Source organism: Bufo gargarizans, chromosome 5, assembly GCF_014858855.1.
Source record: "Bufo gargarizans isolate SCDJY-AF-19 chromosome 5, ASM1485885v1, whole genome shotgun sequence".
NCBI classification, from domain to species: Eukaryota; Metazoa; Chordata; class Amphibia; order Anura; family Bufonidae; genus Bufo; species Bufo gargarizans.
The window spans coordinates 133,123,645-133,137,578 of NC_058084.1; the positions used below are offsets into that span (position 1 = coordinate 133,123,645).

The following is a 13,934-nucleotide window of genomic DNA, read 5'->3' on the forward strand; positions in this document are numbered from 1 at the left end:
CAGCAGGCTTGTGTGGCCACTTCTCCACCTCGCCTCCTCTATCATAAACAGTGCATCCAGCCATCTGTTCTCAGCTGTAGAAGGACACAGCTATCCTATGACATCAAGCATGTCTGTATCCTGATGGTTGGGAATCACACAGAATGACATTGCAGTCTCCAGGTTGTCAACCCTAGTCTAGAAAGTCTAAGTTTCTCACCCTTAGTTTTCAAATAGTGATTTGAATTAGTGTGTCTGTTTTCGTTTTTATTAGGGAACCCACACTTGAATTAATACTACGGTATATAAAATTCTGAAATGGCCTATAAGGTACATACTTTGACATAAAAAATAACGCTTTTAAGATCCTTATCACAATCAAATAATGTCCTAGAGTTAAGAAACAGAGTATGATTTTCTAACAAGAACTTCATTATTACTTATCTGTGAAGGTTCTCATTTATCCAGGTCATGGTATATATCTGTAAAGAATAAATCAAGGCAACAGGACATACTATAGATTTCTTGAAAACGTTTCACTCGTTCTTCCAACGAGCTTTCTCAATTCTGAGTGATTGTACAAAAATTCTGGGAATAAATATGTAACTGAATCCACATCTGGTAATTGGGTCAAAGGTGTTGATCCCATTATCCTAATTGGAGTCAGTAGGTGTTAAAGACTTCCCTGAAAAAGGTGTCAAGACAGCATCGTATGTGGCAGACAATAGATGTCTAACCCCCCCACCTCTATTCAAGCTTGGCTTCTCCATTTTTATGTAGATGGCCTCCTTCACGCCTCGTTATTACTTCTTTTACTTCATTATTACTTCTCCATTTATACTTCTTGCTGGAGTAGGGCAGTGGAGGAGCTATCTAAGCGGCCTCTCCAAGAGGAACTTTGTTATATACAGAAGCAGCAATAATGTATATAAGATGCAAAGAAAAAGTAGCAACAATAGTCAGCACAGCTACTAGGGTCTGTAATTGCATTAGATAAGTATGTCCGGACCAGTGATTATCTGCATTGCTGCTTAGTGTGCAAAGTCCATAATATTACTCCCCGATGCTTTAAAATATCTGGCACTTTATTGAAATTCAAATAAAACCAGGTTACCGAGAATGTACTTCACTGGCAAGAGGCGAGGGCTACTATATGCGTTTCCTCAAACCTTCTACGTCCAGGTGTCGATGTGCGTAAATATATATGTACCCTCGGCATCATTACGTAGTAAGGCTAGTTTCACATCTATGTTTAACTGATCCAGCAGGCTGTTCCAGCAGAGAAACAACTAAGCCAGTTTTTCTTTACACCAGTTTTGATAAATCAGGGTCTTCAAACATGCTTAGCTTTAATTTGCAAGTTGTCTAAATGCATGGTGTACATGCTGAGTTAATTTATGTTGGATAATAGGCTTAATTTAAAAAAATCACTTGGGCGAAGATGTGAAGACAGGTCAAGAGAGCTGTCTCTGTTAAGCCACCTGCACTCGATATACTAACCTTCTCATGTTCTATAGATCTGTAGCGTGCTCTTATCTCTCAAAACACTGACACCGACTTCTCCTGCCGTTTGATGCTGAATATATATAAAATGGGTAAATGTGTGTACAAAAGCAGCTTGTAACCAAGTCACCCAGCACATAAAGAGCTCCTTTTATTTAAAAACCTCTCACTTGTGTTTGTACACAGCAACAAGGAATCTGTATTGAAAGGTTGCCCTTTGCATACAAATTGCAGCTCTGTGTGCACCCCCCTTCTAATTGGTTGACCTTTTGAATCCAGCGGACGAGGGTTTAAATCCTAAGACCGCCAGTCACTTCAGGATTTGAAATCAATGCACGGATCTGGCAAAGAAATATAAAGGAATATGTCAGCTGTTGGCACATAAATGCCCCTTCTTGAAAGAAAACAAAGGAACAATATAAGGAGGCATTGTTCTATTAAGTATTTTCTGCAGAAAAAGATTAGGAGGCATTCACACACGATGAATGTGCAGAACGTTTCACCGTAATTATTATTAATTTAAGGTTCCATTATTTGTAACCAATTACCAGACCCTGCATTTAAATATTTAGTAGGAGTTTAATTGAAGCAGAGTGTAGAGGGGCATGAAATACAACACCGGCACAAAGAATGTGTTGTGTAGACATTTGGGGAAACTTTAACCCACAAAGGATTAAGACATCTGCATTGTGCCAAACGAGAACTTCGTTTCCAAGCTATTTTTCAGATACACAATGAAAGCTGGGGAAAATGAACACAGCAGAGAGGTGCACAGATATATGGTTGGAAAGCACAAATGTAATACATAAAACATTACAAAGGAACCTAAAGATGAGCAGAGGCTGGCTCATGTGCACATCAGTCTCAACAATACTGTCTTAATCTCCGAATATATTACTTGGACGCAAAGCCTAATCGAGCTTTGCTGAACTTACTAGAGGTTTTAGTGAGGGTTTCCAGATAACCCATATATAATGACATAATAGAAAGCTATATATGGTATATAAAAAAAAACAAAAAAAAAAACAGTATATAGGATATTCTCTGAATAGAAGCTTAAAGGCTATGTATACCTTCTGGGACAGTTTTTTTTATGATTGCAATTTACACATTTGGGGCTAAAAATCATTATTTCAATTGGTCTACATTAAAAAATATTGAGCCATTCTATCACAAAGGGTTAACTGTTTTTCTAGCTGTGTGACTCTAATGTCATCTAATAACCCTTATCTCTAAACTACTAAAAGGTCATAAACACTTAAGCCACATTCGTTATCAGTAAGATAAGATTGAGCTTTGATGTGGGTTTAAATAATGTCAGAGAGCAGAGATAAGGAGCCATCAGCTCCCTGTTTGATGGAGCAAAGAGAAAATTCAGATCCTGCTAATAGAGCATCTCAGCTCTGTATGGAGAAATGAACTCCATATTTTTAATAAAGACCAATTGAAAAAATGATTTAACTCATAATGAGTAGAATGCACTAATACAAAAAAAATCCCCCAAAAGGTATACATGGCCTTTAACCCTTTAGTGACCACCTGCTTTGGGCCTTAGTGACCAACCAGAAATACCATTGAGTTTTTAAGTTCATTTTAGACATAAATAATATTATAACTTTATTCTTTGGGTCAGTAAGATTACAGCGATACCAAATACATTTTACACAATAAAACCCCGCCGCATCCCAAGACCCAGAACTTTTTTTTTTTTTCTACAGAGCTGTGTAAGGGCTTGATTTTTGCAGGATGACTTCTATTTTTCATTAGTATCATTTTGGGGTACATAACTCTTTTATTGCTTTTTATTTAGTTTTTTGTTGTAAATAAACAAAAAAAAGCACCAATTCTGGCAATTGTTGTTTCTATTTTACAGCATTCACTGTGGTGGATAAATTACATGATAATTGTGTGGTACAGGGTCATTACTGACACAGTGATAACAAATGTTTCGAGGGGATTTTATTTTAGCATTTTTTCCAAAAGTTTTTTTTATGGAAAAAGGTGTATTTTATTATTTTGAATTTTTTATTTAATAAAAGTTTTTTTTTTACTTTTTTTAAAAACTATTTACTAGTCCCACAAGGCTACTTTAATTCATGACATTGCAATTCAGTGTATTATTCTGTCAGTACTATGCTGACATCCACCAGCAGGCCGGGATGGGCCTTCATTAGTGTTCATTCACACATCCGTAAGTGGATCCGCAAAACACGGACACTGACAATGTGCATTCTGCATTTCGTGGACCGCACATCGCCGACACTATAATAGAAAATGCACCCGTTCCGGCCCCATTGAAAATAAATGGGTCTGCACCCGTTCCGCAAAATTGCGAAACAGATCCGGACCCAAGTTACAGATGTGTGAATGGACCCAGGCTGTAGGCTGCATGCCAAGATATCAGTAACCCACAATCTCATTTTTGTGGTGCCAATGAGTGACAGAGGGAGTCTGCTCACTCTGTAACCAGTTAGACGCTGCAGTCGCTACTGACCACGACTAAGGGGTTAAATGACCTGGATAGGTGATTCTGCTGTTCTGGGCCATTAGAACAGGAGTCCGGCTGTCATGTGAGGAAGACCTATGCAATGCTTATACTGAGGCACCATAAAAAGTCGATGGCCCTGTCTAATGACTCTAAGTGACTGCTGTAAAAAGGCACAGTGGTGGTCACTCAGAAGTTAAAGAGGCACTCCCAGACAAACAAATGTGTCTCCTCTTATTGCTTGTAAGAAAGCTGGTATATATAATGATCTTTTAAAAAACTTACACACAATTTATTAATGTATTCTCTGTTATTTTTGGCAGTTACGTCATATGATACCCTCCATAACACTTGCTGGTTCCCAAAGTGTCTGCCGTGTCGACAGGAAGTCACTCACTTTTTTCATTCCTGTGAGACTGGCATTGAGACTCCCCTAGGGCTGAACAAGAAACTGACTTCCTGTTCATATGGCAGATGCTGTGGTATGCAGCATCCAGTCTCATCGGGGGTCACATGATGTAACAGTCAAAAGGAAGCTGAAAATACATCAATAAATCCATATGTAAGCTGGTTAAGCAAACCATTGTGTACACCAGTTCACTTACTAACTGGGCATAGGGGACAACATTTTGATGGAAATAACTTTAAAGAAGTTGTCTACTTTTGACAATACATTTTTATTAGATGGGTCCCTTAAGGTTACCCGCTGCTTGGACCCCTAATAATTAGCCGCAATCTATGGTGGAATCTGACATGTGTAAAATTTGAAATCAATATTTAGATCTCAACCTGTGTAGGCAAAAAGTGGTAGTTATTATTCCTTTACAGTTCAGTGCGCTGACATTTAGTACTGTTCAACTGTGCATAATTACACGTATGGGGCACATGTACTGCTATAGTAGCTCTCAGTCTGTGTCCAGTGTAATATGGGGCATATGAACACATTTATCAAGACTGGTGTGTGCTATGCCGGTCTTGATGAGCCCTGCCATTTAATTCATGATGAGGTGTAGGTCTTGTCATAAATGAAATGCCTTCTCCGGCAGTCCATGCGCCAGAATGAAATCTACTCCACTTTGTAACTGACATAGATTTCACTCATCTTTTTTGTCAGTTTCTGGGGTAAAAGATGATGATAAATGTGTTTAGGCTGATAGCCCCACCCTTGTTCCCCTCTTGTCACGCTGCCTTTTTTTAAACTGTTGGTGGCAGCGTAAAAATGCCAGTTGCAACTAAATCTAGTCCCAATTTCAACTCAAATATATCCACGTGGCTACTGCACTCTCTTTGTGGCTTTTAGTGGCTGCTCAGCTTGTGTCCCTTTCCCACCAACAGGACAGGAAATACAGAATTATCAATATGAGACAGCACACTAAGGTACAGTTAATAGTGAATTACCGGTAGTTTATTGATCCAGCCAAGTAGTACATCATGAACAAGTGATGAAGTATATGCAGTGTTTCGGGACTTAGAGTTAGGGAGCGCTTTTTCAAACAAGGCTAGATCCACTTAAACGCCGAATTCATGGCGAAGTAGAATGATAACTCTCCTTCGTAGTCTTGTAGAGGACCTGTCACCAAAAAATGCAATGCAATCTGACAGCACCATGTTGTGGAGCAGGAGTTAATTAATACTGTGTATAGTTTTGTGAGAAAAGATTCAGTAAAACCTGTAATTTATACATTTATATCTCTGCTTTTTTCTTCCTTCTGTGAATAGCATCAATACAGGAGGGAGGAATTATCGGTGATAGCATTGTGTATAAGTGTACATACAGAGATAGCTGTCAGTCATCGATAACATCTCCTCCCTGTACCGATAGCACTTCACAGGGCTACAAATGTAAATGTAAAAATGACAAGTTTTACTCAATCTTTTCCCACAAAACTACATCAGTCCACTCAGTTTCTCCTGCTCTGTTACCTGCCGCTTTCAGATTGCATTGAACTTTTTGGTGACAGGTCCTATTTAAAAAGTAAAATAATAATATGCCCACTTCTTTATGAAAAAGAATGTCACATCTGTTATATTCTGCTCAATAAAGATGTGCTATGCCTTAGTAAATATGGGAAATGGGGGAGATCTATCAATACTGTCAGAGAAAGCATAAATTTAAGAGGCCCCCAAAAGTGGCATCAAATTGATGAATATGAGTATATGACATAAATTTTCACAATTTGATAGCCATTTATACTTTAGACGAAAAGTTGTTCAGCACATGACTGTAAAAACTTTGCTGTGATTTAGGACTCTTAAACGTTTTAGCGTTTTAATTTTTCTTCCCTATTTTCCTTGAGCCATATCTTTTTTACATTTCCGGTCACATAGCTGTATGAGGGCTTATTTTTTGAGGGTCAGGTTGTAATTTCTAATGCCACCATTATTAATGGCATAAAATGTAGTGGGAAGAGGTAAAAATATTCCAAATGGTGTGGAATAAAAAATAACGCAATCCCTCCACCTTTTTACGGGTTTTGTTCCCACCGCGTTTGATTTGCGGCAAAACTGACCTATGCCATTCATTCTCTGGGTTAGTATGATTTAAACCATACCCCATATGTATAGGTTTTTTATGTCTAAATAGTGTAAAAAGAAATGTAAACTTTGATTTAAAAAAAATTTACATCACCATATTATGACCCCCATAACTTTTTTATACTATTATACTATTTTTATGTCTACTGAGCTGTTTAGGGGCTCATTTTTTACAGAACAATCTGTAGTTTTTATTGATACCATTTTGGAGTGTGCATGACTTTTTGATCACATTTTATAAAATTTTGGGGGATAAGAGAAGCAATGAAAAAATGGCAAATATACCATTTGCAGTATTGGAATTTTTTTTCTATTTTAATAGTATGGGCGTTTTTGGTCGCGTTATTTAGGTATTTATTTTTTAATTATACGGAAAGTGCTGTGATTTTAATTTTATATTTCATTTTTTTATATATTTTTTTACATTTATTTTAAAATTTTTGTGATGATTTTGTGTCTCATATATGAGCCTATAATTATGTTTTTTAATTTTAAATTTTGTTCTATCAGGGATTTTTAAAATGCCATTTAAACTCAATATTGCTAATTTCTTATCCTGGCCAAAATAAGAATTGCAGCATGAACACTTTAAGCCTCGTCAGCGAGGCTGAAACTGTTCAGCGCAACTATCGATGCCCCAATTGGCCACACGGAACATCGGAAGAAAGCGTGAACTTCCAGGTTTTGCACATTTAGATGCTGTGATCTCACTTGGTCACGGCATCTAAGGCATTTAATTACCGCGATTGGCATTAATTCTGGTCACGGTTTACACATCTCTCCAGCGCTGTACATGTACTGCACTGGTAACGAACGGGTTAACCAAATCCCTTTTCAGACACTTTTTTAAACAGAATTACACCTAAAAAGTCTGAAACACAACATATATTTTCCGCACCATAAGACATACTTTCCCCCTCCAAAAGTGTCTGTGGGGGGGCAACAGCAGTGCGTCTTAAGAAACGAATACTTGTGAGCACTTCCATTATGGAAGCGCTCACTAGACACAGTGGGACTGCTGAATACAGTGTTCCTTGTGCTGGCTGTACTCACCGCTCCCTGGTCTTCTTCTGCCAGCATCATATGCTGTGCTGTGACCTGATGTTGCACTGTGTAAGTGTGCACTATGACCTTTGGATCTGGCACTGCCAGATTTTACCACAATGCCCACCATCAGCTATCATGCCGGGATTCGACCCCACAAAAACCGCCACTTGCATTGCTGTAACAATCGGCAATGCCGGATTCAGAGCGCTTGAACAGTCTGCCAGAACTAATGACATTAGTGTGAAAGAAGCCTTAAATGTCATGATTTTTATCTTTGAAACATACAAGTCTTCTTGCATTTTATTGAGAAAAAAGTCACAAAAGAATAAAAACTCCACATTTATAGAATTTGCTTGCCTTAACTGTTTGGAAAGTGCAAGACATTAAACCTGTCTTTAACAACTTGAAAATTACAACATGGGAAGGAGCACAGGGCAGTGCTAGAAAATCTCAATTAGAAAGTATAATTTAATAGAACGTGTATTGAACCAAATTCATCGATTAATGCAGATGATATAGCGCTCGCATTGATTCAAAGCAAACGATTTAGTGTGGAGAGCTCGGAGCCAAAACGATGCTACAAAACTCAGTTTTATGCTGTCCTTGAGAATTCCTTCACAAAGAAATTCTTTGTAATGTTCAGGGACTCAGTAGAATGCGGTATATGTCAGTCTGATCCCTAAGGAATGTATTTTGTACTCTTAGAGCTGTTATGAGCCTACATTATATCCAAGGAGTAATTTTCCTTAGGGGTGCCCGGCTCGTTTGTGTCAATATTACAACATTTTAAGTCACGTACAGTATATGCTTCTGGGAACAGAACAGGAGCCAGCCAGACTCATAATGGTCTGCATTCATTAATAAAGGCAGAAGCTTCTGTCCCTCCATTGCCCACAACAGGGATGCCTCTCCGGTCAGATGGGACTCGTACATGCACATTTAAAGAGAGCTTTATTCGGAGTGGGCAGGAGATGAAATGTAGGACTTGCAGGCATTTCCGAAATCAGCTATATGCCTGAGCATAGGGATGACCTTAATGGGTCAGAGTAGAATGCAGGTCAAAAGACTTATTATCTGGACTGTTGGAAAGCAATTGCTTTTGTAAGGATAGAAAAAAGCAAGAAAATAAGAAGAGCACTTAAAGGCAGATTGCATTGTTCAAAGGCTTGTGTCTTTGGAAATGTTATGCATCAAAGATAAAACTAAAAAAGATAACCAAGGATCACATTAAAACATTGCCCCTGCATGTTTAATGCACGTTCAGAGGTGTACAGATAATTGATATTAATATTCATGGGAAGTGCTGTGGAACTACAAGACTCACAATGTCATGTCAGTCAAGAGATGCTGGGTAGATCCTAGGGAATTTTACTGACATAAAAAAAAGCACTGCCTGCAACCTTCAAGTAAAGGCTCATTCACACAACCGTATGATTGAATTCACATCCATTCCGCAATTCAGCAGAATGGGTACCGACCAATTCATTTCTATTGGGCCATAAAAGATGCGGACAGCACACCGTCAGATTGGGTCACCGTCACTATTGGGCCCTATTCTCTCCAATATATTTATTAATGACCTTGTATAAGGCTCGCACAGTAAAATATTCATTTTTGCAGATGACAATAAACTGTGTAAAGTAATTAACATGGAAGAGGCCAGTTTACTGCTACAGATGGATCTGAATAGATTGGAGGCTTGTGCAAAGAAGTGGGAGATGAGGTTTAACACTGACAAATGTAAGGTTATGCACATGGGAAGGAATAATGCAAGTCACCAGTACATACTAAATGGTAAAACACTGGATAATAATGACATGGATAAGAACTTTGGAATTTTGATAAACAGCAAACTAAGCTGTAAAAACCAGTGTCAGACAGCTGCTGCCAAGGCCAATACGATAATCGGTTGCATCAAAAGGGGCATAGATGCCCGTGATGAGAACATAGTCCTACCACTTTACAAATCACTAGTCAGACCACACATGGAGTATTGTGTACAGTTCTGGGCTCCTGTGAACAAGACAGACATAGCAGAGCTGGAGAGGGTTCAGGGCAACTAAAGTAATAACTAGACTGGGTGGACTACAGTACCCAGAAAGATTATCATAATTAGGGTTATTCAGTTTAGAAAAAAGACAACTGAGGGGAGATCTAATAACTATGTATAAATCTATCAGGGATCAGTACAAAGATCTCTCCCATGATGTATTTATCCTCAGGACTATGACAGGGGGACATCCTCTGCGTCTGTACACAAACATAGAAGAGGATTCTTTACGGTAAGAGCAGTGAGACTATGGAACTCTCTGCCCGAGGAGGTGGTGATGGTGAGTTCACTAAATGAGTTCAAGAGGGGCCTGGATGTATTTCTGGAGTGTAATAATAATACAGGCTATAGTTACTAGAGATGGATTGTTGATCCAGGGAGTTATTCTGATTACCTGATTGGAGTCGGGAAGGAATTTTTTCCCCCTAGTATGAGGAAAATTGGCTTCTACCATGGTACCCCAGGAGGTTGCTCCCTTACCTGGTGATAAAGATAGCCTTGCTTGTACAGTGGTTTCACAACAGCTGAATTACAAGGATTGCCACGTTATCCAGTGAATACTATATGCTGTACGTAAAATCCCTGTTATCAGAAACAGATAGTAGACTATAATTGGTTAATCAGTATTGATGAATTACTTCTGTTTGTGTTCTTGAAGTATGGAAAAAAATAACCTGTTGCTCTACTGTCGTCGCCATCTGTAGAAAGGATTTTTTACTGTATATCTTGTTTTCTGCTTCTTTCTTCTGGAGTTAGACATTCAGATATAGCAGCTCAGAGAGCATCTGTTTGTTCAGCGTGTCACTTTACTATATGAATTAAAAAAGACACAGCTTAATCTTTATTTATATTGTTGTTAGATTTCAACAACTACAGATTTAGGGACTTTGAGTGGTCCCAAATGGAAATATCCAAAATATTGCATAGTCAATGGAATATAAAATAGTTGAAAATTTTTGGAAAGTGTCTTGCCAAAATGATAACTACTATATGCTTCTCTAATGGTGGGAGGGGAGATTTGATTGTTTTGTCTAGATTTGCAACTACCGTATATTAACAACATAAAACAGTGTTAGGAGTTTTCAAAGGGACCTTCCTAAGCAGTCCTCTTGTGTTACAAAGCAATTTGTACCGCTCAACATGTCATACCTTTGGTATGCCATAAATGTCAGATAGTTGAAGGTTCTGGAATCCCTGCATCCAGGTGGAGAATGAATGGAAAAGTGGCCATACAAGTACATTACTCTCTTCATTCCCTTTTATGGGAGTTAGGCCTCATGCACACGACCGTTGTGTGCATCCGTGGCCGTTGTGCCGTTTTCCGTTTTTTTTCGCGGACCCATTGACTTTCAATGGGTCCGTGGAAAAATCGGAAAATGCACCGTTTTGCAGCCGAGGCCGTGATCCGTGTATCCTGTCCGTCAAAAAAATATGACCTGTCCTATTTTTTTGACGGACAACGGTTCACGGACCCATTCAAGTCAATGGGTCCGTGAAAGAACACGGATGCACACAAGATTGGCATCCGTGTCCGTGATCCGTGGCCGTAGGTTGCTTTCATACAGACGGATCCGAAGATCCGTCTGCATAAAAGCTTTTTCTGATCTAAGTTTTCACTTCGTGAAAACTTATTTCCGACAGTATATTCTAACACAGAAGCGTTCCCATGGTGATGGGGACGCTTCTAGTTAGAATACACTGCAAACTTTGTACAAGACTGCCCCCTGCTGCCTGGCAGCACCCGATCTCTTACAGGGGGATATGATAGCACAATTAACCCCTTCAGGTGCGGCACCTAAAGGGGTTAATTGTACTATCATATTCCCCTGTAAGAGATCAGGGCTGCCAGGCAGCAGGGGGAAGACCCCCCCCTCCCCAGTTTGAATATCGTTGGTGGCACAGTGTGCCTCCACCATCGCCCCCCCCCCTCCCTCCCTCTATTGTATTAAATTGTTGGTGGCACAGTGTGCCAACCACCATCGGCCCCCCTCCCTCCCTCTATTGTATTAAATCGTTGGTGGCACAGTGTGCCAACCACCATCGCCCCCCCCCCCTCCCTCTATAGCAGTAACATTGGTGGCAGTGTGCGGTCTCAACAGTAGAAGATTCATACTTACCTGCTTGCTGCTGCGATGTCTGTGAACGGCCGGGAGCTCCTCCTACTGGTAAGTGACAGTTCTTTAGCAATGCGCCGCACAGACCTTTCACTTACCAGTAGGAGGAGCTCCCGGCCGGACACAGACATCGCAGCAGCAAGCAGGTAAGTATGAATCTTCTACTATTGAGACCGCACACTGCCACCAATGTTACTGCTATAGAGGGAGGGGGGGGGCGATGGTGGTTGGCACACTGTGCCACCAACGATTTAATACAATAGAGGGAGGGAGGGGGGCCGATGAAATATTTAATTCCAAGGTTTTCTGCCTTCAAATTATATCTTAAACTATGACTTATTTGCATTTTTAAGCTGTTGTGAATTTGTGTTCTATGACCATACCAAATCTTGTAAGATCCATATATAAATAACTCTTCTCTATTAGATGTTTGTGTACATATCCTGTCTTTATTGATCAATTGCTGTTGCATTGCTTCTTCCCGGCAATATGAATTCACTTTTAAATATTTTTTATAGTCTTGATTGTGTTCCATGCCTAACATTTTCAGTTTCTTTCTCTAGAAAAATATGTCTGCTCAGCAGCCTCATACTACATACTGAGTGATCTTTCTTATTTCTTGTCTTTCAGAACCACACAATGACCCAACATAGCAGTTAATGCAAAAAACATATTCATCTGAAGATCATTTGGAGGCACAGAAAAGGAAACACGTTTTAATCTTTGCACGGAACTTTGTTTATGTATATTATCCCAAAAAGCATTGTATTTTACCATAAAACTTGTATTATTGGAACTGTTGGATGTTCATGTGTTTGGACTTTTGAGCACCGGATAAACTTATTGTATATACAGTGTTGCACATGTATTATGTTGTTCAATTTGAAAATAGTCTTATAAAGACAACCGACTTGGGCCCTATTCAAGGAGAAGGAATCACAATCCTGGGAAGAAAAAGGCTGACATAAATGTGCTTCTTTGCAGGCAAACCAGGAAAGGGTTGTTTTTATTCCAGCTGTATTCCAACTGCCTTTTCACCAGTTTTTGGTCTTTAATTGACATTTTAATATAAAACAGCCGATTTTTTTTTATAATGCAGCAGAAGATTCTTGCACAAAATAAAAAAAAGCTTTTCTCATTAAATGAAAGAAAATCTTGAATAAGGCCTATATAAATATATACATACCTACATACATATATATATATTTGTAAGCCTTGCGGTATGGCAGATAGCATTACCATATATGCAATAGTCGTTATGTAGATTGTCGCTCCGACTTTTCTCCGGAAGACCATTTTGTTGCTTTGTGCGTCCAAACTTTTTTGTTTACTTTTTTTTCTTCCTTTTTTTATATTAATGATTACACAGCCAAATTCTTGAATCCGTTAAACCAACTTGTATGTTACTGTTATTAATGTTTACTCTGCCGTCTAAACCTGGAGATTACTGGAATTGTTTTCCAAAAGAAAATAAATTCAATTTATCAATTAATCAAATCAATGCAAATCTTGTTCATTTTTTTCTTTATTAATGGCTCCTTAATGTGAACCTGTCATATTAAAAATGCAGTCCTATCTGCAGACAGCATGTTATAGAACAGAAGTAGCTGAGCAGATTGATATCAAGCTTTATGGGAGAAGATTCAGTACAACTTAACATTACTTCATTTTAAAATTCCTATTAATTTGGGGTTTAGGAGTCCATTTGGTACAGGCGTGGACTGGGAACCTAAAGTGTTGTAGGTCCAAATTAACAGAAAGCAAGGCAACACAAGTAGGCAAAGACAACAGAAGAAAGCGGGGCCAGCAATTCCGTAGTGCAGCAGAAAAAAACTGCCCAAGCAGAACCAAATACCAAAGTGCAGCACAAAATATTTCCTTGGCAGCACTAAATACTACAGTGCAGCACAAAATACTGCCACCCCCGCCACAGTATTTAACTATATCGCCATCCATAGGACGGCTATACAGTTGAATTTAGGTGAGCGGAGACTAGCCAGGTGTATTAGTATCTGATGCTCCTATTATTACTTAATAGATCGTTAAGGCCTATTGACAGTTCACCCCTTATTGGACAGCCCTACTTTGTGATTGACAGTTATCTCTATACATTTAGGGAGAAGGCGCTGTTAGCCTGTTAGTAAGACCACCTACTGGACTCCTAAGCACAGAATGAATGAGTTACAAGTTATACAGAATCTTTTCACATAAAACTATATAC

At 39.0% G+C, this 13,934-nt stretch overlaps 1 protein-coding gene across 3 annotated transcripts in view; it reads left to right on the forward strand.

The window, feature by feature from the left end:
- ZNF521 (zinc finger protein 521) overlaps positions 1 to 13,200 on the forward strand; it is a 333,618-nt gene extending 320,418 nt beyond the window's left edge. For all 3 annotated transcript variants that reach the window (XM_044294192.1, XM_044294191.1, XM_044294190.1), the window contains one exon: positions 12,344 to 13,200. In XM_044294192.1, coding sequence (XP_044150127.1) covers positions 12,344 to 12,373 — 30 coding nt within the window. In that variant the 3' untranslated portion in view covers positions 12,374 to 13,200. The remainder of the gene's footprint in view (positions 1 to 12,343) is intronic.
- Positions 13,201 to 13,934: the final 734 nt, after the last annotated feature.